We start from the raw sequence: 27,174 nt of genomic DNA, 5'->3' as shown, positions 1-27,174 counted from the left end.
CAGACCAGGTCAGTACGGTACACAATGCTTCTCTCTCTCATCACCATTCATCCTCTTTCTCACTTCCAATCGTCATCTTCTCTCTTCTGTTCATACCCTCTCCCACTCAATCATTCTACTCCCATCTGGATCGCCGTCCACTCTAGGACATATATAATTGTCTGGTCATCTTGACAGACCTCCACACTCCTTACACAAAAACTCATTAGTATATCCCCGGTAGCTAGGAAGCTACCATAGTCTGACGATAAGTCTCAATCTCCATACCGTTCCCATCGTCCATACATAAACAGGCGACTCTCTCCCCCCTTCTTCCCCTTCCTCAGGCAAGCAAGACTCTATCAACTGAAGACCGACAGTTTGTAGCGTCCAGGTGATAGATACCGCCTGACGGAGACGTCCACTAGCCTGAGGGGATCTGGGTGTCTCATTTAGCTCTCCCAACCTCTTTCACCATTTGGGTGGCTCATCTCGATCCTCAGCAGTGAAGTGGCGATATCTACTCTTCTCTTCACCTTTCTCACACTTTCTCATACTACCCTATTCATCTTGTCGTCGCATAGTCATTATGACGGAGGCATATCCGTAAGTCTTTCCTTCTCCTTCTCCTTCTCCTTCTCCTTCTCCTTCTCCTTCTCCTTCTCCTTCTCCTTCTCCTTCTCCTGCTCCTTCCCATCGTTACTGTTCAGTAATCTTCCGACAGACATGGTGACTCCACTTATCATCAGTTCATCCTCTCCGTTCCGGGACTTTGTCCCTGTGGACGACTTCGAAGGTCTATTTCAACAAATCGATCCCTCCAATGCGGAGTATTCCCTCTTTCACGACAACCAACAATTCTCCTCGGCAGACATGTTCCAAATTCCCGGTATGAACATACCCTATCCATCTTCCGAAATGCTTGATCAAACACCCAAATCTCATAAACCGTCATACGAATGGAACGCCCTTGCCACTAATTCCTCACCGGCAATACCACTTCCTCAGTCTTTCCTCATCACTCCTCATCGATCAGCATACGTACCTCAGTCTGTAGCTTGTCCTCCCATCGCCGAAGAAGACGGATCAGAATATGGTAATCTTTCCATGTCAGCTCGGATGGATCTCACTCCTACTCAGGCGACTACCTCTCATGCTATACGAAAACGACATGACGGAGTGGGTATGGGAAGGGCGCCTTACGTTCCTCGAAACAATATGACCAACAATCAATTTGGTCCCGCCTCTGGTCCTGCATCAGGTTCTGGAATGGGAATGGGTATGGGGATAGGAACAATGAACTCCGATGGGAATGGATATGGACAAGGAAATGGTGGATTCATGACTTCTCCCATGAAAGGAAATTATCGACATGTGTCAAGTGCACTCAATTCGCCGATCCCATTTAGACGTTCCACGGCTCCTACTATGTCACTCACCACCCAAACTCCCTTAGCACGATCAGCTTCTACTTCAGAAGTACCAACTTTCAACCCTCGACTGGTCTCTACATCTTACATGTTACCTTCCTCTCAATCGGCACCTATGAATCAAAACTCACTACTACCTCCTACCATGGGACAGGGGAATAATCCTGACAACTTGGAACCTAGTCCTAGTCTTTCTTCTGGTTCTTTCAACCCTCTCACACCTCTTGCACCCATGTTTCAATCTCCTCTTGAAACGCAAGTTCCATTTTCGGTCGAAGTCACCCAAGCTGCTCCAATGTCAAGATCCACCAGTGGACAAAGCTCCATGATATCAAGTTATAGCTATCGACAACCTTCAATCGATTCTACACTTTCTTACACTTCCGAATTGAGTTATGCATATCAACCATCCGTATCTTCTATGCCAAAAGATCAATTTTATCCGTTACAACCCATGAACCCAGTTCAACCGTCGATGTCACAAGAAATACATGAACCCGTGCGTCAATGGATGATCGCCCTCAACCAACATCAGCTCAATCAACAAGCAGAATCTATATCTAATTCTTTTCGACCGAATTATCACCCAAATTTGGATCCAAGACAACCTATAAGTCGTTCTTTATCTGCTCCTCAAATGCCACCTATGCCAATTTCCAATCCCTCGGTGACCTCTTTACCCACAGCGGCTTTAGCTCCAGGGACATCTCAGGAATCTCAATTCGGACCTGTGAGGAGATCCGTTTCTTCCGCTCCTGAAACACCTCGGAAAAGATATCCGACACTCGGGAATCGATTGAAACCTGGTCCACGTCCGAAGAACGGGACGACACCTTCAAAATCCCGTCCTCCGGTTTCTCCACTATCAACCAGAACCCTGGATCCTAACACTTTGATCAATTATCAAAGTTCCTCTCTCGGCAGCGGTAGAGTGGGTTCAGTCGGTCCTCCTTCTTCTCAATTCTCAGGAGATGTTTTCTCTCCATTGCAAACACCACTGAGATTAATTAGGACAGATGATACGGAAACGAGTAGTGTGACGGGAGTAGGAACAGGTATAGCAAGTCGAGTTTTCTATCGTCATCATGAAACGAACGAGAAATTAGAATTTGTTTTACCCCTTCTGGTCGATGATGGACCAAGCGAAGCATGGCTCAAACAGGTTTATTCAACTTTGTTGAAAACTCATCATACTCGGAAAAGTAATGGAGCTGCGGAGAAGAGGTTTCAATGTCTGATTGATGGATGTGATGGGGATTTCCCGAGGAAAGCAGCGGGAGAAGCTCATATAAAAACGCATATAAATGTCAAACCATTTGAATGTCTGGAACCGGGATGGTGAGCAGATCCTCTCACCACAGTCTATTCCTCTTTGCATCCATCACACGTGAGAATGTATGGAACACTGACTATCCAGTGGTTCATCTTTCGTACGAAAACATGATTTGAAAAGACATGGAAAGATTCATACCGGTGATAAGACATTCATATGCGACTGGTTAGTTTGTTCCCTTTTCTCAGCCGACTTTTCCAATCTCAAGTGCCAAACGCCCCTTCTATAGCTCTCTTATCTCTCATTACTCCACTTTGTAGACACAGTTTCAACATCTCGAAGAACAATATTAACATCCAGTGACCGAAGATTTGCCAGAGCCGACGCACTTGAAAGACACCGTCAAAGAGGTATATGTTCCGGTGCCATCCCTCAATCTTCAAGAAAACGACGATAATCTTTTTTTCGCCATGTTAGCATCTCAATTCTATCTAAATTTCTTCAATATATATATTGCACTTTCAAAAGTGCTTGCTGTCTTACTGTCTTGCCGGGTTTGCTGAACTATCAACAAAGGGGAAAAAAAGTAAATCTGCATATTCCTTGGTTTGTATCTTTATAACACATGAAATGGACAATGTAGAATCTCCTGGAATATCATCGATGAATTTGTTTCGAACGTCTTTCACCTGTTGCCGATAGCTTGGGCTTTTTTTTCTTTGCGAATTGAATTTCGTCGTATGCTGATGTTGATGATGCTCCGAGGAGTGTAGGATGACCTACAAGTTAGCTCGATTTCATGCCATCTTACGACCATTGTAAAATCACGGGACTTGACGGGCACTGATAAGGGTTCACATACCTCTGGCAGAAAGTAAATCCCCAACAATAACTTTACTCCCGCTGGTAGGATATCGAGCTGATACACCACGAGCGATGAGAGGTTCCGCCAACAACCGATTCAATTCTTCCTTTAGTTCCACCACTTTACCAGACCGACCGATATTTTGAGATTTGGCAAAAGGTGCATCAGGATCATCTCCGTCAGATAACCTGGAGTCAATAATTGCATTTCTCCAGTCGGATGAGAAAAGGTCCACACAGGGTGAAAAGAAAGGAGATTCCTTCAAGATGATGAAATGCAACGAAGGGAGGATAACTCACATGCTAGGATCTATATCCACATCCATAGCTTCAGCAGCCTCACGTAACCAATTACGATCATGATTCTCCTTCTTAACTCCGTGTTGAGCTTTTTCAATTTCTCGCGCTACTCGAATACGTTCTTTTAATTTGGGAAGGAAACCACCTTCGATAGGTAGATCGGGAATGTCGATGTCTATTCATCAGCATGATTTTGGAAATCTAGACTCAATCTAACAGCCTCATCTCATTCGTGATGTGTCTACTTGTAAGGTTGAGATTGAGAGGGATCGACTGGAGATTAAGCTGAATAGATGTCGAAAAGAGCCCACCTCGACCTAGAGATCTCATTAAACTTCTCTGAACATTCTTGTCTTCAGCGGAAACTAGTTGCAGAGCGAAACCCGGATTCTGAGCTCGGGCCGTACGTCCCGATCTATGGATGTATGCGTCTGCAGTTCGGGGAAGGTTGAAGTGGACCACATGATCCACATGAGGGATATCAAGTCCTCGGGCAGCTACATCAGTGGCGATGAGGATGCCGTTTTTGGAGGTTTTGAACCTGTAACACTCAGTCGTCATGTTTCCTAACATAAAGGTCCCATCCTACACAGCCGCACATATCTCGAGTACACTGAGAAGCAGTCTAGGCCTCGTTGAGGATGGATTCCTGATTAGGAGCAAGTGACAATGATGGGGAAGGAGACCGATCAAGTTGAAGGGAGATAAGAAATAGCGACTCACCTGTCAAGATTCTTCAAACGCTGTTTTTGCTGCAATTGAGAATGTAAAGGCCATACGGGGACTCGTAATAGTTCAAATAAGGGTACCAGTCGTCGTATACCGTCTATACTTCCCACGAATACCAAAGATCGGCCAGGATAGCGAAGAAGGAAGTAATACAAGAACAAATCCTATTCGTTAGCTACTCTCATTATACCCAGATGACAGGCGCAAAAGAGAATCTACCTTCTCACTAAGGACACATTCTATCATGCTCTCCTTGAGCATAGCCACCACACCACCTTCTGGGCTCAGGTCGATAACTTCAGGGTTCTTATCTCGAAAATCGAGCCTCTCCACCAGATCCTCTAGCAAATCAGCTCAATACAGAAAGAGGGATATAACGCACCTAGAGCCGAAGATTTCTTGTCCCCCTTCTGAGACCCTCGTTTCTTTCTCTTGAAATTCTGCTGCAAATCTTTTGACAGAGTGGCGGAAAAGATGAAGGTCTGCATATCTGACCTGGCCGATACGTCGTCGAGTGACGAAGTAGCAGCAAACACAGGATCTTCTTCCTCCGCAGCGCCTCTACCTGATAGGCTGCGGGGTCAGCAAAAATCATCTCCAAAGCAGTTGACAGAGAAAACAAGAACGCACCGTGATTGTCGTTCTGTCAGACGAACGATACTTTCCAACTCGGCGAAGTGTCCGTTCTCAATCATGCGATCCGCTTCGTCTATGACTAGAAATCGTATCCTTTTGATCTCAGCAGCAAGATCATCGTTCTGTGGTCAGTCTCACAGGCACAAATCAGTGGTCACCATAGTGACTTACTGCCTTTATGAGATCCCATAGTCGTCCGGGCGTGGCTACCAATACATCACAGCCTCTATCGAGGATTCGTTGCTGCTTCTGTGCGCTCAGACCACCGATGACACTTCCTACGCTTATACGAGGTGGACCTTTTTTCTCAGGGAACGTTTGTCGGATGACTGTGTTGAGATGGTCGACGACTTGCAGGGCCAGCTCGCGTGTGGGACATAAGATTAGGGAAGAGAGAGTGCGTTTTGACGTTGTTGCCCTAGGATTTCGTAAAAGGTATGATAGTATAGGCAGGGCATAGGCAAGAGTCTTTCCTGACCCCTGTACGTCAGCCACACACGCTGAACGGTTTGTGAGAAGGACTGACAGTTTCGGCAACACCTACAACATCTCTCCCTGCCAAACACACGGGAAGGGCTCGAGCTTGGATATCGGTGGGTTTGGTGAAGCCAAGTTTTGAGAGAGACCGTTTCAAGATAGGGTGCAGAGGTATGGAGGACCATTGAGGAAGAAGAGTATCTGCACGTCAATCGTGCGATTGTGTGATAGGAGATGGCTGACCGTCAAAAGCTTCATCGCCCAGATGATCTTCTTGGTCCACTTCATTCATATCCTCCTCTTCGACTCTGCTGAAAGACGGTATCTCGTCGTCCCCTGTGATCTCCTGATCTTCGTTGATTGTCTCGTCCTCGTCTTCACCATCAATACCCTGATTACTTGCCTCTGCTATTCTCTTCCCATTCTTGGTCTCCTTAGCTTTTCCTTTACCTTTAGAGTTTGGAGCAGGCTGAACGTCAGCCGTTGACCACATGTGTCGGTATAACCTCACAATGAAACGAGCTTTCTTAGCTCCACCCTCATCCTGGACCCATTCGACGGCCACATCGTCAAGCTCCTCAAGCATCATCATACCGCCCCCCGCATCGAGCCCAGAGAAGGAGGTCGTCTTGATGGTCTTCCATGGCAAAGCGTCGACGGGTAGAGTAGAGAGCGCGGATGAAGGGCCAGCATTTGGAATATCGCTCTGAAGCTTTCGCTTGGTTTTCATGGGTAAAAAAGTCACGACGATGAATGTCTTGAGCAGAGTTCAGTAAGAGGAAGATGTCGAATTTTGTAGTGGTGGGTGGGGTCACGTGATATTCTACGCAAAAGTCAACTTACTATTGATGGAACCTCTTCGCTCCTACTTACTACTGCTACATGCAGGCCACATCGATAATCGGGCAACATCCCCGACGACGAGGAAGAAGATTAAGTTTATCGAATCATCACTATCTCGAAGATCACTTACAAACGACGAGTGAAGAGGTGAAGGAGCTTGCAACAGCTACGAGTGAGGGACGGATGGATGACCGCTCCCCATATTTTACAGGGTAGATCATTCGACAAGTCATTCTTTTCACTCGCTACCCGATGCCTCTCACACGTCGATCTGCCCGGGTCAGCAGCTCGGGGGCTAAACAAGATCCTTTGGTCGCTGAAGAGTCGTCGTCTGATCTCACCTTCTCCACTTCATCACTCCTCCTGACCTATGACCAGTCTCTCCGTTTGGTACCATGGCAAACAGACAACGACTATGTCCTCACGGGTTATCGAAGACAACAGCGTACCATACAAGACTGTCTTCGGAGCTCCGTGGCCTGTGAGCGTGTTCCCAGATATGGCCATTCGGATGCTTATGGTCGCAGATCTTCACAACGAGACAGGTGATCTCTCTCTGTGGTCTTCTTCTAGTGCTAATCCACAGTCAACATACACTCTCATTCTCTCGGAGCAGCTTTCTTTGCTATACTGCTGCCCTTACATCTTCATCCCACGCACTTTCCCCACTTCTCCTTCTCAGACAGAGCGACACCTGTTCCTCCAACCTTGCATGACAAGGTGGCTTTGACCCTTTACCTGTCATGCGCCATGACATGTCTAGGACTCAGTAGCTGGTTTCACACAGTGCAGTGTCATTCAAAGGCGACTTGCGATGCTGCTCATCGGGGAGATTATGTATGTCCCACCTGCAGACTCGTCACGATGACATGCTGACGAGCGGATTGGAATCGTCACCTTGATCGTTGGCAGTATTTTGCCCGGGATGTATTACGCTTTCCACGACTCTCTTTTCTTTCAGAGTTTCTACATGGGCCAGTCGTCTTCTTCCTCGCTCATACTTCAGCTTACGTCATAGCTGCCATCAGCGCAGCCGGTATCGCATCTGCATATGTCAGTGACATGAACCAACCTACGGATCTTGAGTTGACGCAACAGATCGTTCTCTCGCCTCATCATAGAGCTCATCGATGGCACCGCACGCTCACCTTTATTGCCCTTGGTCTGTCCGCTGTGATTCCCGTGGGACACGTGGTGGCGACGAAAGGCATATCGTATTCTCGCCAAGTCCTCTCCTTGGACCTCCTCGTAGCTGGAGGGGTATCTTATATCTTTGGTGCAGTCTTATAGTGAGTGTCCTCCCTCTTTGATTCCTTCATGCGCCATCCGATGCACGGATCGATTGAACTGACCCATAGTGCCGCTCGTTTTCCTGAACAACTCGCACCCGGCCGTTTCGACTACTTCGGCCATTCGCATCAGATCTTTCACTTGTTTGTGCTGGCTGGTGCCGGGTGTCAATATGCCGCGCTGAGAGGGATGGTCTGGGGTAGAGCTATGGCGGTCGGACATCAGTTCTCGTAAGACCGAAACTCTTCGAAGCGAAGATGCTGACACTGCAGATGAAAGGACCTCCATGTCTCACATCTTTATCATCAGTCACACGCCTCGTAGCTGCGTAGATCGTCGGAAGACCACCTATTTGTGTTCAGAATCTCATGTTTTCGAACGACTATCATTTCAACTCCAGATGAGGGCTTTGACGATCATCAGGATGACCTCCGACCTCTTTAGTAGGCAATCTTCACATTCGACTTCCGCATCTTTCACAAACACCCAAGCTTGACCACGCGAATCTAATGGCGACACCGGTTCTGCTCGATCCGCGATACCAGTTCCATGATCTTAATCCTTCTCCGAGCCTGTCAGAATAAAAGGAGCTTGGACGGGGGACTGTGGAATGTTGAGAACTCCTAAACTAGTCCACTTCGCCCGATCAAATCCGGAGCGGATTGCATAGGTAAATCTCCTTAACAATGCACCTTTCGATTCGATACTGACGCTCGACGGTGTGCAATGATGGAACGTATGCTGAATCTGACGGCGCTCCTCTGGCTTTAAGGAGGCTGCTCCTCGCTAGCAGAAGAGACCATACTAGGAAGCTGAGTTGACTGATGTAACACTTGTCCTGACATACAGCGATTCATCCTTTGTCCGATGGCGTTATCTGATCTGGCGTGCTATCTATCCCCATTTGCCATCTTGGCGTTCACGCAGGAGCAGCTGGTTGATGACGACTCATCAACGAGACAAAGGAGAGGCCAATGAAGTGATTCTCCGCCTCACTTGACGCGCCGCAAACGTGAAATGTGTTTCGAAATCGAGTCCGCGGTGGACAGACCGGGTGAATATAATTGGGCACATGGAAATGGGGCGTTTTGCTATTATCTCTCATCTCATCGGGCATCTGCATCTTCTACCGGTGCAATTAGAACACTACCAGACACTAAACCAATTACTAATTAGAGTGCCTTGAGGTGGAATTCACGAATTGTCGACATGACTTCACTGGTCAGAACACTATCAACCACTTCACTCACCTCCGTACGACCCACAATTATCGCGACACACCGGAGAAGCGGGAGTAACACGCAGCAAACAACTCCCCATCATCATCCACACGGCCATCATCATCATCGCCACCGTCATCACGAGAAGGAAGAGTCTTGGGAAGAAAGTACAGATGGTCAAGGGGATACCAATGGCGGAGAGCAAAAGAAAAAGGAAAAGCCTTGGTGGGCTCGAACCGGCGAAGCGACGAGCAGAGGGATCGGGGCTATCGCCCGCTCGAGTGATGCAGGTCAGTGTGCTCTGAGGTCGTACAACGAATTGCTAACTCTTGACAGGGGACTTGCTTGCGGAAGACGCTGGGGCGCCCGACGAGACAAGTGCGATGATGTCAAATACCAGTAAAATGCTCTCCATCATGGGACAGACAATGGGTATGTACGATTTCAATAATCTGATCATCTACTAATACGCAGGCGAGTTCAAGAATGCTCCTCCCGCCTGTAAGTCACACGCACACAAGATACGAGGGATCCCAAGCTGACAAGATACAGTGCACGCCACTATCCTCGGCGGGAAGATAGGTGTCAAGTGTACTCAGATCGCGTATAACCGGCGTAAGTCCATATCATACAGCTCATGAATTGAGCTGATGAGTAAACCAGATCGTAGAGCGAAAGGTGCGGCAAGCACGATCGACATGCCTACAAATGACGAGCCTTTCACCTTTGACGACTCCATGTTGGAGGAATCAGATTTGAGTGACGATTACTACCTGGCTGACGAAGGAACACCGCAAGGCTCGTGGAATCAAGATCCTTCCAAACCTTACGAACCGTGGAGTCCACCAATGAGCAGGACATCTTCCATGCGTAGCGGCTACCAACGTACAACACCACCACAGGCTGGTATACTGGCGACCATTGCCTCATCAAACACATACACAGGCCCTCGAACCCCGAGTAGGTACGCGGGTCCCTGGTCTCCAAGCATATCCTCTGGCCCGCTATCTCCAGACGAACGTAGATTCTCAATCACAACGTCATTCACAACGTCAACTGTCAGTAGCCCAACAGGCTCGTACTTTCCCTCAATGCCCAAGCCGGAATCCGACTATGGTGATCAACCACCAAGTCCATTGTCTGTCCGAAGGAATGTAGAATGGAGTCAGCACTTTCGACGTGCTTCCGTCGAGGGTTCACAAAGACAAGAGGAGAGCGAACCGGAGGAATATTCCGAAGACGAGGATGGACGGACCGAATTGGGAGAACACGATGTCTTCAATACAGCTGGTATTGGAGGCTGGGGTGAGGAAGAGGTTTGAACTAATGATTTACTGATGATGAGGGAGAAGATGAGATGCAGATGCATGACTTACGTGTGCTGATACTGACCGGATCTGTCAACAATTTCTGCGTGAGAATGTAGGCAAAGAAGCTGACGCTTCTCACATTTCTCATAGGTGACACTGTGGACGACAAGGAGGGACATTTTGGTCACCGTCACAACACCGTGACATGAGTGAGGGAACAAAGGATACCAAGTCGGATATAAAGGTTGAGCAGGGATGACACGCAGCAGTTAGTCGGAGTCTCCGCGGGGTGAAAGGATGATCTATTATCTGATATCGATCCGTACTGTGATACCTGCTCGAACTTTCGGATCAAGCGTGACTTCTTACCAGGTGGAATCGTTTGTTGAACAGATTTGACTCAAGAGTAACCTCTCTTGCACTCATGGCCGCTGGTCGGGCAGCAAGTCGAGTTGCGTCAACAGGTTTTTCGATAGCAAGCAGCGTCTCCAGATCGACGAGAACGTCTGTTCTTCCCACTTTCACGAGGTCACAAGGCGGAGGTGGAACTCGTAATCGCTCAGCGAGAAGGATATTGGATCATGTCTCAGGAGCATCTGATCTACTTGCTGACGGTTTTAGTCGACTGAACCCCCCCGATGAACGTAAGTCTTTCGGTCAGCCGAAATCTTCGTTGTGCTGATGCCAGTAGTTGAAGATGATAGTGTTTTCTCCGACGCTCTTTCAGTGGGTTTGAGCAGCGCTCAATCTTTTTTTGGTAAGTCTTTGTTCATCCTGGATACTCTAGCTGATCTAAAAGCTGCGTCGCCTTTACCTAGTAAGTCACTGCCAATTTGCGAAATCTAGCGTGCGACTGATGAGGATAGAAAAAGCGCTTCGTAATGCGTCATCCGTTGTCAGTGCATTGAAGTTGGCCCGGAATGTAATGGCTTCAGCTCGTGAGTACACCAATTCCCAATCAACAGGAATGAGACTAAGATTCCAGCTGCCATTTCTTCCTACTTGGGGTCAGGCAATGAGGCTTATGACAATGACAATGAGAGTGAAGTCACCCCACTAAAAAAGTCGAGATACAACGCTGCTTGGAAGGGTGAATTCATTTCCCCTTATTGTCGGAACTCGTTACTCACTTCCAGTCTCATCTACTCGTCCACCTTCAACAATCCCAAGGACAATCTCAAACACAGGAGTGTCAAGCAGCAAACCTGCATCAGCATTCCGCGTTTCAATCATGAAAGATCCATGGGGTCAAAACATGAGTCAATTCACACCTACGGACTACCACTTTCAAAGCAACCCGAGTCATGGTCCGTCAAGCGCGGTATCGTCTTCGATCTTTACCGCATTTGCGGATCCGCCACAGTCTCCGAATGGAGACCTTAGTGATGAGAGAACTTCCACAGGAGGACGTTACACCGGTGCGGACACTGGTTATTCGGGACCTATCCCAAGTATTCACATCAATGGGAGTTCGTTTCCCACAAGTGAAGAGGGTGGTTCGTTTATGACATCGTCATTGATAACGGCGGCAGCTTGATGCAACTGATTTTCTTTCTAGATCTTACCCTTCACCCATTCAGACTATTGGACTGACCTGTGAATATCGTTATGAGAATGGAGAGTGACGATGACACTTGTCGCAGTTCTGTTGGAAGAAAGGAAGCTACATCTTTTGACCGAGATGTCATTCTTCTGACTACGGTCTGGCGCCTTATAGGGCGGAACGTGGACTTGGAGCTGTCAGCCCCTCTCAGTGAAACAAATTAATTACTTTACGGCGGCGAATGAAATCGAAACGACTATGAACACTCCGTTTTCGTTCCCGACATCCCTCATGCAATCAGGCGACCTATTCACCAACCAGGTCATCAATCGATTCAACAATCTTCCCCTGCACCTAATGAGTTCCGAAAGATCAAGTAGGTACTCTCATATGGTTGAATGGCATGATGTTGGAGGAGACTAACAAGTGATCAGGTAAACCAAAGTCGGTTTGATTCGCATCGCAAGTCGAATCCATTTCATATGTACCAGAGGAGCTTCCACCTTCTTGTCTCACAACCGGAGAACATTCCCTTACCCTCAACGTCTCCTATAACGACACCCTTCCACCCGAAGCTTGGAGTTGCGCTCTATGCGGTCGTCTACCGGATTGGACAAGATCGGATTTGCGGGAGCTTGACCAAGTACGGCGGACGCACTGGGGTACGTCTCATCTCATTTCGATAGGACGAGCTAAATGAGTAGTCTCAGCACAATCGTATTATTCCACCAATGGATACTTTCTAGGCATCAACGTTTCTGTTTGGGTTGGTGACGATCAAGAAATCGGTCCGCAATATACGAAATCCAATTTCGAGGATGCGTATCCTACCGAGATAGAGGCAGATAACGATGCGACGTTATACGAGTGAAGGGATGAAATACCTATCGGAAGTGAGCTAGTGTGTTTCCTCGAAGATGTAGATGAATCTTACGTTTCAAAGGATACATACGTCATCATGAATCTGGTTAGATTCACATACGACTTTGTCACCTCCTTTTTGATCATTCTTCCCTCCCCCCTAGACTCAAAGTGGAAAGCCCGCGTTAGAACTCCGATCAAAGTGACGAGGAAACCGACGAGGAAGGCTATACAGTATACACCGCATCTTGCATTTTGCGCTATCTGGGGCAGACAGTCTCATTCGCCTTTGGTCTTGACTCATTCTACCTCATTCTTCCTTCTTGACCCCTCGGTTTCAATCATGAGGACTCCGGATACTTCTCATCGGGATCGACGTCGCAAGTGGCAAGAGAGGAGGGCGTCAATCGTTGGAGCAGGCTCTCATCGGCCTATGTGGTCATCTCCATTGCGTGAGTTCATGGCTGCGACTCCCCGGCCTAAGAAGGATGATATTGCCAAGGATGGAGCCCGTCTACCTGGGGATGAGGATGGCAACTTGTCCGACTTCCAAAATATGAGCTCCCATGCTGCTCCTCCGTCATCTGTCTTCAAGGGTGAGTGAACTTTGTGCATCGGACTGACGGACGATACTGAGAAGTAGATGAGGACCAACTGGATACAGAGGCAATTCACCAAATCCTTGAGTTGTTCCGCCCCTGGATCTCCAAGCATGAGACATCAGCCGTGAGTGAGCCTGCTCAGAGAGTCAGTGACAGCGGCTGACATGACAAGAACCATGGAGGAAATCACTCGCAGGGTAAACCAACATATCCTTCGGCCAGCCTGGAAGGATCAACATCTTTGAATTTTACTGATGGTGATACAGGTGGCCAGTCTACTCATGTGAATTGTACACTTGACCTCGGACCTTACAGTACTGACATGGGAGAGTTTTCTACTTGACTTGTGTTGTATCCTAGAAACATGTGTATCCGCTTTTTATGACATCTGCTTCCTTCTCTCTAATGCTTCGGCGATGAGAACTGCGGCCTGTGCTTGCTATAACTTAGGAGATAGTGTGTTCTCCACCGGTCCCCTGTCATTGGGCTCCGATCCCCGGAGTGCCCAACGGCAAGGTACATCATCATGTTTCATCTTGGAACGAAAACTATCAACCATCATCACGTTCTACTTGCTTCTTGGAGACAAAAGTAGTGTTACCCTTTCTCTGAGTACTTGCTGTCACATCATTTGTTTCATGTTACTCAATCGTTCTGTCGGTGAGTCCTGCTGCCCAGGCCAACCTTGTGATGTTCGTCGGAAGTGTGAGTCTCATGGCGTGAGAGACTATAAAAATCCGGAAGGCCCCGTATGGTAAGCTTCTCTAGACTTACCCTCCTTGATCACTCCCTGAGATCTCTACCTTCCGTTCATCCGAGTCGAGCGAAAAACACTTTATCCAAAGAAGGCTTGAAAGAAGATTCGCAAGAGATGGTCTTGCCGGGGCTCTACGTTCACCCCGGTTCAAAACTCATCAAAGGAGTAAAACTGTCTTCTTTGTGTAGGAAGTCTCATGGTTAACCAGCCGTGAGAGTCGCTGACAAGTCCACAAAAATCCCTCGCCCACACTCTGCGAAGATCTCGAACCAATGTGGCTCTTGCTTGGTCGTGGGAGACAGTATGAAAAGAAGAGATCTGTTCTTACCGTAAGCAACTCTCATTCTCACGGTTTGGCGATCGTTTCACACTTCCCTTACAGGCTGTCGTCTAACTTTCATAGCGTGGAGAATCAAAGAGAACTGACTTTCAGAAGGTATCACCACTATCTAGCATACTTAAAAGGGGCGAATCATAATCGATCACTCCAACCCCCAACATGTCTACGTCTTTCCAACGGCTATCATCACTTGAACCATTCTACCGATCGCGGCGTCAAAATATGAAGTCTCATCATCGTGTACCCATCGGTCGATCTTCTCTGAATCAATGCTACATCCCTTCTCCATCTCACACGCCCCACACAGACACCCTCTCATCGGAACTTCGCGACACGACGTTCATGTCTACCGGGACGGACGATCTCCCAAAGACGTCTGGATCCGGGTTGGGTTGCATCATGGCTACAGCAAGTCTCCCACACCAGGGTGAGAGGCCTGAAACGCCGACAGGAAGCTGCTTCACGGGTGACACACAAGTAGAATCAGAAGAGAGTGATAAAGGAGATAAAGGACTTCTGAAGATACCCAGCTGGCATTTGTCTTCGCTCCTGAACAACGATGGTCAATCGAGTGACCGGGGAAGACCCCGACGCCGGTCTAGCAAATGTGATCCCCCCTCCGAACCTCATCCTTTTTCTGTTCTCTCATCTGTGACCAGACAGCATGAAAGGAGAACGGCGTCCAGGTCGGGAAGTAGAGGTGGCCAAAGGCGTACTAGGCGTCCTTCAGCTCAGGATGACTGAAGTGGTCAAACGGACGGACATCCCCCTATCCCGGACACATGATTCGGTAAGTGGACTGACTCTTTTCTCCTGAACGACAATGTCCAGATGACGTAGTAATTGTAACGAGATGCATGGTCGTAGTGGTGCGCTCCCCCTAGTACTTTCACTCGCCCTACTTCTTCTACTTGCTAGCATTGAAAGCATGATCAGGTAGTGAGATTCTACTTGCTGGCTATGAGCCATTGAGTTATTCCTCTCACCATGTTATGCCCACCCCTGAGTCCCCGTACTTAGCGTTTCCAAGCAACCAGAGCCAGGGGTCTGACCGCTACTTGGGGTGTTTCAAGATACACACGTCATGACACTCCCTTTCCCTTTCGGCCAAGATTTTAACTTGAGATCCAGATTCATCACTCTCGTGATAGCGTCCCTTGCCGAAGCCATATCATCTCCTCTACTGTACACGACCGTTCTCATTCGGGACTGCGAGTCGAGGTGGTAGCTCCAAACAATTATCCCACGAAGATCACGAAACTGTGATTCAACCAGTAAAAACCCACTTCACTCATGAAAGCTTAGGGCGCCAATTGTTTCGTGACGACTCAGATATTGTTACGACGGGAAAGATCTACAAAGTGGGACACAGGAGAAGTACGTAAACTCAGATTCACCCATCTTCTGCGTCTTGTATGCTACTACGCGTGATGGGAGCTTCACTTACTTTCCTATAGAACTGGTACAGTCTCCAATGAAGATGAATGAGGAAAAGTCGAAAATCACAAGTTGATAAGCAGACATTTCACACCGTCGAGACGGTTCAGTGTCCTACATAGGTTTGACACGAGGTCCTCTCAGAGTGAGTACAAGTCCCTTTATCTTCTATCCTCTTGACAAGGACAATGTATGCTGACTGGTAGCATCCTTTATGAACGTGCCACCTCAACAATCGAGCAACGCGCTCGGAACATGGCCAAAAGCGGTGTGTAAGAAGCTGTACATGAAGCTTGTTCATTCTCACGGATGGAAGAAAGGATGTTGAGCTGACTATGGCAGTGCTCAATGTGGTTCATAGCCCAGACTGGCCATCCTATTGCTTCACACTCCCACTTCTCCTTTTTGTTTGGCAATCCTTCCCACCCTCTTTTAATAGACTTATAGACCAACATATATCGACTTACCCTATAGAATAAACCGACAATGCGGCAGCTTAGGTATCAACATCCTTGTCTCACATTTCTAGAGGGTCAGCCAACTGTTTTCCCAAAAACTCAGAATGACCTCCACACCAACCAGCTTTGTCCAGACGTTATTGAGAAGAAACAACGCCAGCAGTAGAATCCCTTCCAATAAAGATGATCGGTCAAATTTACGAGGAGGGTCCCCACTCAGTCATAGGGCGGCTACTTTTTTCCATAATGATGCACCCCAATCCCAGTCCGTTGGCAACGACTCTTTGCTAAACACATCGCCATACACCAGTCGTCAATTTCAGGGGGAGGTTGACGGGAGGAGGGATGACCAGATCACGGAGGATCACCACATGGAGAATGAAGTATCAGCTTCCTTCTCATCTGAAATTGCCGACATCGAAGATGCTATGGACACGAGGGAAGCCACTGAGCCGAGAGCTGACAAGGAAGAGTCATTCTTGGTGCGTCCTCCACCCAACCTCTCCGGCAGCCCGTTTGATAAAGTCGAAAACTCAGGGAATCGTCGCACTTCTAAGGAGCTGATCAGTCGCAATGGCTCGCCCGTTTCATGGGAACCGACAACCGCCGCCGACGATGATAGTGCCATTGGCCACGGTCACGAGTCAGGAGAGCCGCTTGACTTTCAGCTTCTCTCTCCCGGAAGCACGACTTCGCGTGGGAAACGAGGGAGGGAGAGTTTCGAGGACGCGGCTACGGCTTTCCCAAGGACCCCTTGTCAGAAGAGGAGTAATTTTGGGCGCGCTGGCACTCGTGGAAGGTACGACGACTAATAGACTAGGATGAGAAGTAAAACAAAGCAGCATCTACTCGGCCGACAGGCAATGCGTCTGCTACTGTGCTAGGAGATTCAAACATGACTTGTATGTAGAGACAAGAAGGATGAATGAATTGTCATGTCGATAACGGCAGTAGCCTAGGGAGACCGACGATTCGGCTTTTAGGAGCCGAAAAGTAAGAATCGAAAACGCATCGTCGATGTTGAAGTTATCGATCTGATCTTTTGGAATGCATACTCAAACAGGTCGTTTATAACGGCGCGATGTCAGGAAAGCTTTTCGGTCGATGAATCTCACGGCGCCGTCCAGGGAAAGTGCCACAATCACATCACCGCCACATTCAACTCTTGCCTTGCGAAAACATGACTGAATTTGAAAACCGGACATCTCTATCAGTGATCATCTATATCTCTTCCCATCTTAGCGTACCGTATCTGTCTTCTGGACCACTGTAATCATCCTTCTAATATCGCAATTTTATCCTTAGAGAACCCATCATGACGCGTCAGTACTTAATCTCCTCACTTGCCCCTACTGCCCTTTCTCTCCTCACACCTCGAATCTTTCTTCTACTCAACCTTTCGTACTCCATTCAACTACACTCTTCCCCCATCTTCATCGATCCTCGACTGTTATTTGACCAGCGATACAAGTAAAAGATTGAGTGCTAATGAGGTAGGAGGTAATCAAAGAGATCGTGCTCGAGAGAAAGCGACCAAAGAAGCTCAGTAAGTTCCACAGTTCTCATCCTACATATCATAATGCCCACTGCGATGTCATCTCCATCTCGACAACTAGCCCGGTAGATTTGAAGTATGACTCTCCTATGTTGCTCATATGGTGGTGTATCTGTGCGAGGGGATCTGCAACAGGACTGATCAACAGGGCAAAAGGTAAAAAGCAGTCTGGTAATCCTCAACAAAGAAATGAACAGTGCGTCTATACTTTCTCCTGTTCCACTTCTCCCTTATCCATTTCGTCTCATCTGTCGGATCATTGAAGATACATATACGTATACTCCTTATGATCTCTCGTGATTGTCAAAAAGGACAAGTCTTGACAGTCGCGCTCTTGGCGACGTGGGTGACAGAGAGGAGGCGAAGTTTCGTCAGGTTTACGATGCTTTGGTGGTGAAAATCGTGACTGGAGACGGTAGCTGAGAACAGTATAGAGATGCAAAGATAATGGCGGAAAAGTGAGTTTATCCACCCCTCTCCATTATTCATGATAATAGTCCATTGAATGTATTTATGAAGATGTTTAGAGCTGATTGGTAGAAAAGCCGTATGTCCCATTCTTTCTCGTTATTCAGTCTCAGCTTGTGTTACTGTCCTGCCGGCTTGCCAGGCTGTAAGCCGTGTGAGGATGACCATCACCGATCGATCTCACAAGCAACTGAGCAAGGTAGTTGGGCGTAAGAGACGAGTGGAGACAGACGGAAGATTAGGGACAAAGAGGTACAATGTTTGGAAGACTGACTCTCAGGCCAAAGACGCTCTCGCAGCTGCCATAGCCAACGGTACCGCTCCCCCGGAAGCTACCAAAGCATCAAAAAAAGCGCCTCCAGCTGCCGCACCGAAGGTTACCAAAGGATGACCTGAAGGCATTTGGTCTCTTCCGTTATATATCCTTTCATCTCACTTGATCATTGGGAAGGAGGATCGGTCTCATCTTTGAAGGTGGGGCGTTTAGAGTGTTGAATTGTCAGCGGTCGGATTTTGGACAGCAATGTATGTATCGCATGACTAATGCAAAAAATGCCAAATCTCATGTTACTTTTCCCCATTCGTGAATCTTCATTTAATGCTCATCATATACACCACCGAGTACCACCCTGCGTAGGTTCAGGTATCTTCACCAAGTTGACGAAGTTCGTCCCGCAACGTCTGCTCCGCTTGGATTTTGACTTCTTGATTCTTTTCCAAGGTCTCACCGTTGGCCTGGCGCATCTTGAGATCCTCGACGGCGCGGAGCTGAGGATTAGCACTTCCAAGAACATCCTCGGAGTCCATTCGACAACTTGAACCAGAGTTCAGTCCCCATGGAATGAGTGTGTGGGATGGGGATCTTCGGAGTAACGACAATCGAGGTGTGTCTTGGGACGAATAAAGGTGCAGGGGTGAACCCACTTTTTTCATCAAAGTCCTAATCTTCTTCTGCTTCGGATCGTCTGTCCCAGGCGAGTCCTGTACCTTGGGCTCCTCCACCTTCTCTACTTCCAACTCCGCCTCAAGTTCCGGTGTCATCGTCCCATTCTCCGGCTTGTCTTTCTTGTTCTTCGGCTTCTTTTTCGTCTTGTCTTTCGGAGGAGCGGACCCAGGTGGGGCACCGGGTACATAACGATTGCTCGGTTTACCACCTCTGAACATTGGTGTCGTATCGGTCGATTCGTCCCTCCGACTAAAGGCCTCAGATGCCACCGTACCTCTTGCTCCTGGAGGTCTATAGGCTCCGACGGGTTTTGCCGCGCCTGCTATTAGCCACTTCTCACATCTCATGACGGTCAAAGGTAAGGGAGAGCACATAGCGTGTATGGAGAAGTCTGGACGGGGCAGTTAAACGCACCATTTGTAGGCTGACCCTTCGGCCCATATAACGCAACACTCTCATTCGCCTCTGGAGCGTTGGGTACGACAGAAGGGAAGGGAATGATTTGACCCGTTTTTTGGGGTCGGAACGAGGCTTGGTACAGCTCCTCTTGTAAATGGACATGAAGTAATTGACCACCACACCACCAAATCTTGACCCCGTTGTCGACTCGTAATCGAGGTGATAGCGTTGCGGTAAGTATGTATCTTCCGCAAGATGACCATTGACAGTGGGAAGAGGTTGGGGCTCTGAAGGAGTCAGCTTCATTCACTATATCCAAACCCCACACCAAGTATTGTATGTTTCAGCGTGTTACGAAAAGGAATATATGTACTCACTGAAACTCGCCCACTTTGTTCCTCGTGCTGATATCCCAGATGTCCACACCACCAGACAAGTTGCCGAAGCCGGCACTGAGCAACAGTCTACCCTGCGGTTGGTACATGACAACATTGCGATGTTGTGGACCAAACGAATGGATGGGTTTCGCTTTGAGATCGTACAATTGGACTCTGGCGGGCATATCTGACGTGTCAGCCCAGGGCGCAAGCCGCACGCAACTGACTCACATCCGTAGCACACCACAAACTCGCGAGATGTGGGGGACCATGTATAATCATAAATTGGTCCTTCTCTATCTGACGGATCAGCTCCGGTAATGAAGGGAGGGAACCGGCATACCGCATTCCACCATTCCGCTGAAAGATCCATCCAGACTGGCGCAGTAGAGATTCGTCTCGCCATAATATGATTTACCCGTTTGGTCCACCTCTGTGTGGGTCATGAACAACGCCTGTCGTTCAGCTACTCGCACATGTGGCAGATGAAGAAGTAAAGCGGATGAAAAACCTCACCATTGTACCTGCTGGATTCCACTTGACCGTCAATTTATCCGCTTTATAAAAGGCCTTTCTCGCTGTTGTCGGGGGCATCTCTCGAGTCTGCGTCGTGCCACTCTCCAAGCCAGTTCCCACCAGACTACTCAGTGTATACAAAGCCAAGCTGGCAGGGGCTCCATGTCGCTCCCCTAGCCATACTGCCAAAGCTGGCTCGTCATTGGGAGAAAGTGGCTTCGAGCTCGTTGATTCTTCAGGAAGAGCAGATGGACTGGACAAGTAGATACCCTTGATTAAACCATCAATTTTCAAACGTACGGCAGGTCGGGGCTCCAGGAATGGGGTGAACACGAGGATGTCAGATGTGGATGCTCGTATAAGATGTGTTTCGTCTGCGGTGACAATGGGCTCCCTGAGATGATTAGCCAATGGAAGAAGAAAAGGGAAGATTGGATATACCAGTCATCCTGAGTTCGATGATACCATCCTCCTACTTCTTCACCCGTATCAACATTCCACGCTTTGACATTCCTATGAACGTCCGTGCTGGACTTGATGGGACGTTCAAAGGTGAATAAAGTAGAGGACAAAGGTGAAAAGCTGAGAGCCAGGACATTGGCCTGCTCAATGACTCTTGATGTAGTTTTGGACGTAGAAGAGGACGGTATCAAGTGAACTCTACGTGATCAGCTGATTACTTGCAATGAGAGAGACTAATCAGCTCACGTCGAGGCTAAGGCATATGCCAACCATTGCCCGTCAGGAGAGTAAACGTACGTCTTAGAAGCGACAGTGTCACTCATGGTCAGCTGGGTCTTACAAGATGTCGAAAAGCTCACGGAGGTATCTGAGAGGTAAGCGCCCAAGAAGGACCCTCTGCTATACCCGACGTCTTCTGAGCTCGGACTTGCCAAGTCAGCATACATCACGTTTGAGAGCGTGTACGAAGAGGAGATAACTCACATGCGTACTGCGGAGGGTTCATCCTGTCCCAGCTGGTGGCCTCTGCGCGCTACACTGATCACTGAGCTCTCTATCCGACACGAGTGATCCGTCAGAGGGGTGAAGGATGTAAGATGGAAAAACTCTGTTCGAGTTTGAGTGCGTGAAATGCCACGTCACTTTCCTGGGGCCCAATGAGCGTTCGGCTTTTACCGGCCCTTCCCGCTCCGTCTTGCGGTCAGCGGTATCAAAAATTCGACCCCTCACCAATACAAGTATCCTTGTAAATCCTCCTCTATCACACCTTTCCCTTGTTCATCTCTACTCTTAAACCTCCAATGACGATATAGCCATATTTTTGCCTTCTTTACAAACACTCCACTCGTCATCTGTAAGAAGTTCTGAGTCATACTTCGACTATTTGACATCCCTCTTCATCTTTCCCAACCAACTTCGGATTGACGACCCCCCTCCTTCGCAAGATGCACCAGACCGGAAATAGCATAAAACTCCTCACTGGTCAGCTCGTCTTTCTCTAATCTCTTATATCCAATTGAGGTTTGTATCTGATAAATAGGTAATTCTCATCCTCGACTCGCAGATGCCGTCGCTGCTCGGTGAGCTTTTCACATACCTCAAGACATCGTACTCCTCTCTCCTCCTTATTTTTCCATACTCCCACAAATCCAAACGACCCCTGTTTCGATTCATCCTTTCCTATCGTCATACTTCACCCACGTTCTTTCCCATCCTTTTTCTGTGCACACACGTTCAATCTTCTCAATCCCGGCGGTATTCTCAAACTGATCCATCATGATGGGTCTCAAAATTGAGGGGGCTGTCACGCGACGCGTTGATGGGAATAAGATGGTGGAGCTAATTTTTTTCAGACTTGGTATCCCCTTGACTCCATGTCACGTCTCAAAATTCCTCTCCCTCGAAACGAGCGTTCAGATTCATTCGTCTGTTCGAGATGAAGATGTTTTCATCCTTCAATCCCCTTCACCGCCTGATATCAACGATCATTTGATGGAATTACTCATCATGATTTCTGGTCAGTGGACCTTCGATTGCACCTGTCCGAGATAACGAGTTGATGAGACAGCTTGCAAAACCGCTTCGGCAAAAAGGATCACCGCTGTGATTCCGTGTTACCCGTATGCGAGACAAGATAAAAAGGACAAATCCAGGGCACCCATCACGGCGAAGTGAGCGATCACTTTCTACGTCTCTTCTCCCTCAGATAACGTTCTTCCTCTCGTACAGTACTCTACACTGCATCGGTCTGTATCACTCATCTCAAAGACTTCGTACGCAGGAATTATTCGCTTGCCCCCTGCACATTCTAGACAGGAGACTGATACCCTCTGATCGAACAAGAAGCCATCGCTGACTCTCTCCCAGACTTGTTGCCAATTTACTCGCCGTAGCCGGCGCCGACCATGTCATCACCATGGACCTTCATGCCTCACAGATCCAAGGATTCTTCGATATCCCGGTCGACAATCTCATCTCAGAACCCTCCATGATGTCGTACATCAGACAAGAGATTCCCGATTGGAAGAACGCCATTATCGTGTCTCCCGACGCTGGCGGGGCTAAGCGAGCCACAAATCTAGCTGATCGCCTCAATCTCGACTTTGCCCTCATCAACCGGAAACGCAAACGAGATGTGACAGCTACTGTTCCCACTGTTCCCCCCACTCCAGCGGGAAGCGACAGTGGTAGTGGGTACGACTTTGAAGAAGGGACGGCGGTAGAAAAGATGGAACTGCTAGTTGGGGACGTCAAAGGCAAAGTTGCCATCTTGATAGACGATATGATCGATACTGGTCACACTGTCAGATTAGCTGCCGGGGTGTTGATAGAAGCGGGGGCGAAAGAGGTTTATGCTTTGATATCTCATGGTGCGTATTTGCCTTTTTGTGTAGGTTTGGATCCCAAACAAGGTTTCGTATCCCTCATCAATGTGACCATATAAATATGTGGGTACCGGAACTAACGTTCAGGTCTCTTGTCAGAGACGTCTATGGATAATCTACAAGATCTTCCAGTTCGAAAGCTCATCGTCACCAACTCGATCGACCAAACCGATCGAGAAGCAGCGTGTGGTGGTGTTCTAGGCACCATTGACATAGCCCCAGTGATTGCGGAGAGTATAAGGAGGACACATAACGGGTCAGTCCATTCCTCATTTTTCTCAGCCCCCACTGATCCCTCAGAGAATCCATCTCAGCCTTGTTCCGTTCTAATTACATGTTTTAAAAGGCTCACCACCTTATGTTGGATGTGAGACCAGTCCGCGACGATTAGATGTCGTCCGCGTGAGTTACGAAGTTTGAGGTTTGACGTTGGAGGACATGTTGTGTACCCAATATATGTACATGGTCTGCATGCTTGCTTGATTTTAGTTAGACGATAGCTGATAACGAATGATCCTAAGGTGGAACGGGATAAACATCGATATCTATTCAGACCCTCAAATCATCCCATTCTTCGCCTACCTCATCAGCAGATCGCCAACATGAAACTTAAGGCCCACTGATTCCCAACATCTGCCTCATCTGAGAGTCTTCGAACCCTTGACTCGCAGCGTATTGAATAACCATCATCGTATTATCCGTCCATCAGCCACGACCTTCCCGACACAAACGAGTGACAAACCGGTCCATCGAACTGCTGCATCCTTGCAGATTTGGACGGCAGCCTTCTTCCGTTCATACTTGGCCGGATCGGCCGCTCCGAACGCTTCTAGCTCTTTCTTCAATGCTGCTGATTGTGTTGTCAAGTCTTCTCGAATCGAGAGAAGTTTACGTCTCTCGGCCTGTTCGTCAATGTCGACGGCCCCTCCTTTATCGGCCTACAAGAGTAAGTGAGAGGAGAGAGACTGACAGTATCTTCCCGTCCCTTCTCCGCATCATCAATACTCGCGTGTGATTCCTGTATCTTCGTCTCTACCATCTCGACTTCTTTCTGAGCTTTGGTCAAGGCTGCTTGTTTCTCATTCGTCAGTCAAATCTGCCAGAGTGGGGACGACTCACCAAGGCTCCGGCAGCACTGGGAAAGGACCAGTAATCTGGAGGTCAGTCATCATATCACTTTCATACTGACAATTGCCGGTTCCTCTGATTGTCAGTCACCTCAATCTTAAATTCGACACATAGCTCACATTTTGTCAAAGCATACGAGACCATCATCACAGAGTTCCTGAACGACATCTTTTACACTTTGTGTAACTCCCTCTTCAGTTGGATCCGATGATAGAAATCATGATAGCTCACTAACACCTTTCAGCTCTATCGGTCAGCTTAAGTTCTAGTGTGTCTTGTCATCATGTAGGCAAATACATCCCATTCAGTGATCCTGGAGCTGAGGACGACGAAGCGTAAATGGTCGAAGGAGAGACAGAGGGGAAGCGAAGGAATCAATGGACAGCAGATTTCCGACGAGAACTCACTTGGACCCAACCTTTCAAGCTCTTTCATGGTGAAGAAATCAGCCTTTGATCAGCTCGGTCTTACTACAGACATGGCTCAGTAAGCTGACACTTTCATGGAAGATCTCCAACACTGCGTGTCAGCTTTACTCAATAATGGGTAGGGGAAGTGGGGAACGAGGGACAATTTACTCTTCACTTTCTTCTCTTCGGCCGATAGACCTCTCTTTGACATGATAGCTTCTTGCGCTTCAGGTGGGATTAACAGAACCACTTGGTCTCACAGTGACTACAGTGATCACTGAGAAAGGCGGAGGTAGGAGGGTGGAGGTAGGATGTAGGAGAAGGAGAACGAATTGAGCAGGGAATTTGTGGGGATGACTGGACAGAGTGTCCGTGCACGCGACTGATTTCTTCTTCTTCTTTTCGATCGATCGAAAAACGTCATCGTTCCATTCCACCAGCACTGATGCGTCATCCTTGATTCCACACCGTCACCCATCCCCTCCCATATATACTTGAACCTCTCCTCTCTATTTCTCTTCTTCCCCACCCCTTCTCCCTCTTTCTTCCCTCTGTGTAAACATCCTCATCACCTCTCACCTCTCCCCAATCCTCCCTCACCATTTCTACCTCTTCCTCTTTCCTTCGTAACATACATTCCTCCCATTCCATACGTACATTCCTTCACTCATCATGAACTCACAACCTTACTTCCCACCACCTGATTATCGCCCTTGGAACCATGACTACTACCCTCAACCAGTGATGGATCATCCTCCTCCCTTCGCCCCCGCCTCCGAGCCATTTCCCCTTCCAAACCCACCTATCTCTCCTCCGCCGTATACTGATGCCTTCACCGAGTTGGGTATCACTTACGTGAAACGCTTCATTCTCGACCCACCAGTTATCTACGTGGCTTCAACTTTCAATGGACTCCATCTGTGGTCGTACGATCCCCACTTCACACAATGCTACGAGCTTGCAGCCCCTCCTGGGCGACATGGTAAAAGTTCATTTTGTACCTCCGTAGAAGGGAGATGGCCAATGGGTGGATATCCTGAGATGGTGAGCTGTTTGTCTGACCGAATGAGCAGGTATTAATTACGATCAGCCACTTCAAGAACAACGTGCGCCAAGGAGTTTGTTGAATCCCAAGGCAATACCATTTTACTATCCAGCGTGGAGATCGAGGATGGTACGTTATGTTTATCATTCTGACCGAGACGTCAACTCAAGGGAAGTCCAATTCAACAGCTCTGAATCGATCACATGACCGAGGAGAGATAGACGTTCAGCGTTCAAGGCCGACTTGTGAGACTTGATTTCTTTCCCCCACTTTCCACCTGTCCCTTTTCTCTCCTTTGATTTGAACTCCCGTGTTAGCTCTTTGGACCAGCCGGTCAATACCTGTATTGTGTTCTCTTTGACCTCATACCTCATGCTCTCAAGTGCTAGTATTGGAAACGGATTCAATGAAATTGAACTGAACTGAAGTGACAGACCGCACCCTGCAAGAACGTCGAAGTAACCTGCCAAGGGTTAGCTCGAGACATCACCCGAGGCTACCTTCCAGCCCTATCATCTATTCCTCAATATCTAGAGATAGGACCTTCGGACCGGGCACCGAACAGCCCTTTAATCCCCGGCTCCCTTCTAGCGGTATGTCAAGTAGCAGTAGCGATGACACTCTCATCAGCTCATCATGGTCGGCTCGTATGAACCATTCCCCTCAATCTTCGATATCGTCTTCACCTGACGCTTGGCCAGAGGAGATGTTGACGCCAACTCTGCAACCGGTGGCTTTCATGGTGGGAACGAACCCAGTGTACAAGTGAGTCTTTCGAGTATGGCGGAGATTATCACTGATTGAAGCGTAGAAATCTCCCCATTCCAACCTCGCGTCATAGGGATGGTGGGACATCCTCAGATGCGGTGACGCTACAACAACGACCAATGTTCGGACGAAGAAGGACCAACTGAGATGCCTGTGACCTCTTCCGCCCTTTGCCTCTAGTCTCAGATGATGAGCATGTGACCACCAGTGTCATGGTGGATTCAGACGAACGTCACAAAGTTGTAGCTTTCTAAAATGTTTCTTGATAGACTTACATAGATGATGATGTATTTAAACTGTGTTTTGGTCTTTCACGCATGATTTCGCTCTATCTCCGTCCCTGTGAGACTTTGCTGCATGCTGCACT

At 48.2% G+C, this 27,174-nt stretch overlaps 13 protein-coding genes across 13 annotated transcripts; 10 read left to right on the top strand and 3 right to left on the bottom strand.

The window, feature by feature from the left end:
• Window positions 1–2,640: 2,640 nt before the first annotated feature.
• TREMEDRAFT_34878 (uncharacterized protein) lies at window positions 2,641–3,139 on the top strand (the record flags this gene model as incomplete). The annotated part of the gene is made up of 3 exons (XM_007007432.1): window positions 2,641–2,747; window positions 2,827–2,907; window positions 3,043–3,139. Coding segments are annotated over 3 exons (285 nt in total), but the record flags the coding sequence as incomplete, so codon positions are not given.
• Window positions 3,140–3,339: 200 nt separating this feature from the next.
• TREMEDRAFT_65359 (uncharacterized protein) lies at window positions 3,340–6,418 on the bottom strand (the record flags this gene model as incomplete). Its single annotated transcript, XM_007007534.1, has 12 exons — window positions 3,340–3,461; window positions 3,545–3,735; window positions 3,847–4,021; window positions 4,158–4,387; window positions 4,570–4,739; window positions 4,795–4,916; window positions 4,958–5,148; window positions 5,206–5,333; window positions 5,383–5,691; window positions 5,738–5,889; window positions 5,932–6,157; window positions 6,200–6,418. The coding sequence occupies 12 exons, from the start codon at window positions 6,416–6,418 to the stop codon at window positions 3,340–3,342; spliced, it is 2,235 nt and encodes a 744-aa protein (XP_007007596.1).
• Window positions 6,419–6,594: 176 nt separating this feature from the next.
• On the top strand, window positions 6,595–8,523 carry TREMEDRAFT_45647 (uncharacterized protein). Its single transcript, XM_007007464.1, has 8 exons — window positions 6,595–7,012; window positions 7,059–7,076; window positions 7,118–7,368; window positions 7,412–7,493; window positions 7,538–7,584; window positions 7,630–7,820; window positions 7,890–8,051; window positions 8,094–8,523. The coding sequence occupies exons 1-8, from the start codon at window positions 6,784–6,786 to the stop codon at window positions 8,095–8,097; spliced, it is 984 nt and encodes a 327-aa protein (XP_007007526.1). The 5' UTR covers window positions 6,595–6,783; the 3' UTR covers window positions 8,098–8,523.
• A 507-nt stretch (window positions 8,524–9,030) lies between these two features.
• On the top strand, window positions 9,031–10,363 carry TREMEDRAFT_65357 (uncharacterized protein; the record flags this gene model as incomplete). Its single annotated transcript, XM_007007533.1, has 5 exons — window positions 9,031–9,331; window positions 9,378–9,473; window positions 9,516–9,542; window positions 9,594–9,656; window positions 9,705–10,363. 5 exons carry the CDS (start codon window positions 9,031–9,033, stop codon window positions 10,361–10,363), a joined length of 1,146 nt encoding a protein of 381 aa, XP_007007595.1.
• A 412-nt stretch (window positions 10,364–10,775) lies between these two features.
• On the top strand, window positions 10,776–12,765 carry TREMEDRAFT_65356 (uncharacterized protein; the record flags this gene model as incomplete). The annotated part of the gene is made up of 7 exons (XM_007007532.1): window positions 10,776–10,995; window positions 11,040–11,108; window positions 11,151–11,168; window positions 11,218–11,289; window positions 11,488–11,847; window positions 12,386–12,556; window positions 12,599–12,765. 7 exons carry the CDS (start codon window positions 10,776–10,778, stop codon window positions 12,763–12,765), a joined length of 1,077 nt encoding a protein of 358 aa, XP_007007594.1.
• A 333-nt stretch (window positions 12,766–13,098) lies between these two features.
• Window positions 13,099–13,558, top strand: TREMEDRAFT_65355 (uncharacterized protein; the record flags this gene model as incomplete). Its single annotated transcript, XM_007007531.1, has 3 exons — window positions 13,099–13,351; window positions 13,399–13,485; window positions 13,530–13,558. 3 exons carry the CDS (start codon window positions 13,099–13,101, stop codon window positions 13,556–13,558), a joined length of 369 nt encoding a protein of 122 aa, XP_007007593.1.
• A 1,055-nt stretch (window positions 13,559–14,613) lies between these two features.
• On the top strand, window positions 14,614–16,338 carry TREMEDRAFT_65354 (uncharacterized protein; the record flags this gene model as incomplete). Its single annotated transcript, XM_007007530.1, has 7 exons — window positions 14,614–15,050; window positions 15,118–15,244; window positions 15,586–15,716; window positions 15,787–15,831; window positions 15,975–16,036; window positions 16,098–16,159; window positions 16,234–16,338. The coding sequence occupies 7 exons, from the start codon at window positions 14,614–14,616 to the stop codon at window positions 16,336–16,338; spliced, it is 969 nt and encodes a 322-aa protein (XP_007007592.1).
• Window positions 16,339–16,453: 115 nt separating this feature from the next.
• On the top strand, window positions 16,454–17,161 carry TREMEDRAFT_65353 (uncharacterized protein; the record flags this gene model as incomplete). The annotated part of the gene is made up of 1 exon (XM_007007529.1): window positions 16,454–17,161. The coding sequence occupies one exon, from the start codon at window positions 16,454–16,456 to the stop codon at window positions 17,159–17,161; it is 708 nt and encodes a 235-aa protein (XP_007007591.1).
• A 503-nt stretch (window positions 17,162–17,664) lies between these two features.
• On the top strand, window positions 17,665–18,763 carry TREMEDRAFT_65352 (uncharacterized protein; the record flags this gene model as incomplete). Its single annotated transcript, XM_007007528.1, has 5 exons — window positions 17,665–17,671; window positions 17,847–17,895; window positions 18,053–18,100; window positions 18,339–18,362; window positions 18,445–18,763. 5 exons carry the CDS (start codon window positions 17,665–17,667, stop codon window positions 18,761–18,763), a joined length of 447 nt encoding a protein of 148 aa, XP_007007590.1.
• Window positions 18,764–18,887: 124 nt separating this feature from the next.
• On the bottom strand, window positions 18,888–21,639 carry TREMEDRAFT_45646 (uncharacterized protein). Its single transcript, XM_007007463.1, has 11 exons — window positions 21,556–21,639; window positions 21,432–21,498; window positions 21,319–21,390; window positions 21,052–21,270; window positions 20,611–21,004; window positions 20,438–20,549; window positions 20,326–20,394; window positions 20,095–20,281; window positions 19,733–20,004; window positions 19,297–19,637; window positions 18,888–19,140 (listed from the first exon to the last, which is right to left on the bottom strand). Exons 1-11 carry the CDS (start codon window positions 21,575–21,577, stop codon window positions 19,012–19,014), a joined length of 1,884 nt encoding a protein of 627 aa, XP_007007525.1. The 5' UTR covers window positions 21,578–21,639; the 3' UTR covers window positions 18,888–19,011.
• A 200-nt stretch (window positions 21,640–21,839) lies between these two features.
• Window positions 21,840–23,949, top strand: TREMEDRAFT_72356 (uncharacterized protein). Its single transcript, XM_007007592.1, has 7 exons — window positions 21,840–22,053; window positions 22,112–22,151; window positions 22,425–22,588; window positions 22,640–22,742; window positions 22,939–23,441; window positions 23,544–23,712; window positions 23,757–23,949. The coding sequence occupies exons 1-7, from the start codon at window positions 22,017–22,019 to the stop codon at window positions 23,797–23,799; spliced, it is 1,059 nt and encodes a 352-aa protein (XP_007007654.1). The 5' UTR covers window positions 21,840–22,016; the 3' UTR covers window positions 23,800–23,949.
• Window positions 23,950–24,005: 56 nt separating this feature from the next.
• Window positions 24,006–25,205, bottom strand: TREMEDRAFT_65349 (uncharacterized protein; the record flags this gene model as incomplete). Its single annotated transcript, XM_007007527.1, has 10 exons — window positions 24,006–24,034; window positions 24,199–24,358; window positions 24,427–24,534; window positions 24,576–24,610; window positions 24,646–24,659; window positions 24,704–24,770; window positions 24,816–24,830; window positions 24,992–25,034; window positions 25,081–25,103; window positions 25,163–25,205. 10 exons carry the CDS (start codon window positions 25,203–25,205, stop codon window positions 24,006–24,008), a joined length of 537 nt encoding a protein of 178 aa, XP_007007589.1.
• Window positions 25,206–25,666: 461 nt separating this feature from the next.
• On the top strand, window positions 25,667–27,061 carry TREMEDRAFT_65348 (uncharacterized protein; the record flags this gene model as incomplete). The annotated part of the gene is made up of 5 exons (XM_007007526.1): window positions 25,667–26,038; window positions 26,085–26,168; window positions 26,474–26,511; window positions 26,670–26,804; window positions 27,016–27,061. The coding sequence occupies 5 exons, from the start codon at window positions 25,667–25,669 to the stop codon at window positions 27,059–27,061; spliced, it is 675 nt and encodes a 224-aa protein (XP_007007588.1).
• Between the last annotated feature and the right edge of the window lie 113 nt (window positions 27,062–27,174).

Source organism: Tremella mesenterica, assembly GCF_000271645.1.
Source record: "Tremella mesenterica DSM 1558 unplaced genomic scaffold TREMEscaffold_14, whole genome shotgun sequence".
Classification (NCBI taxonomy): Eukaryota; Fungi; Basidiomycota; class Tremellomycetes; order Tremellales; family Tremellaceae; genus Tremella; species Tremella mesenterica.
This window is presented reverse-complemented; position numbering and strand designations above follow the sequence as displayed.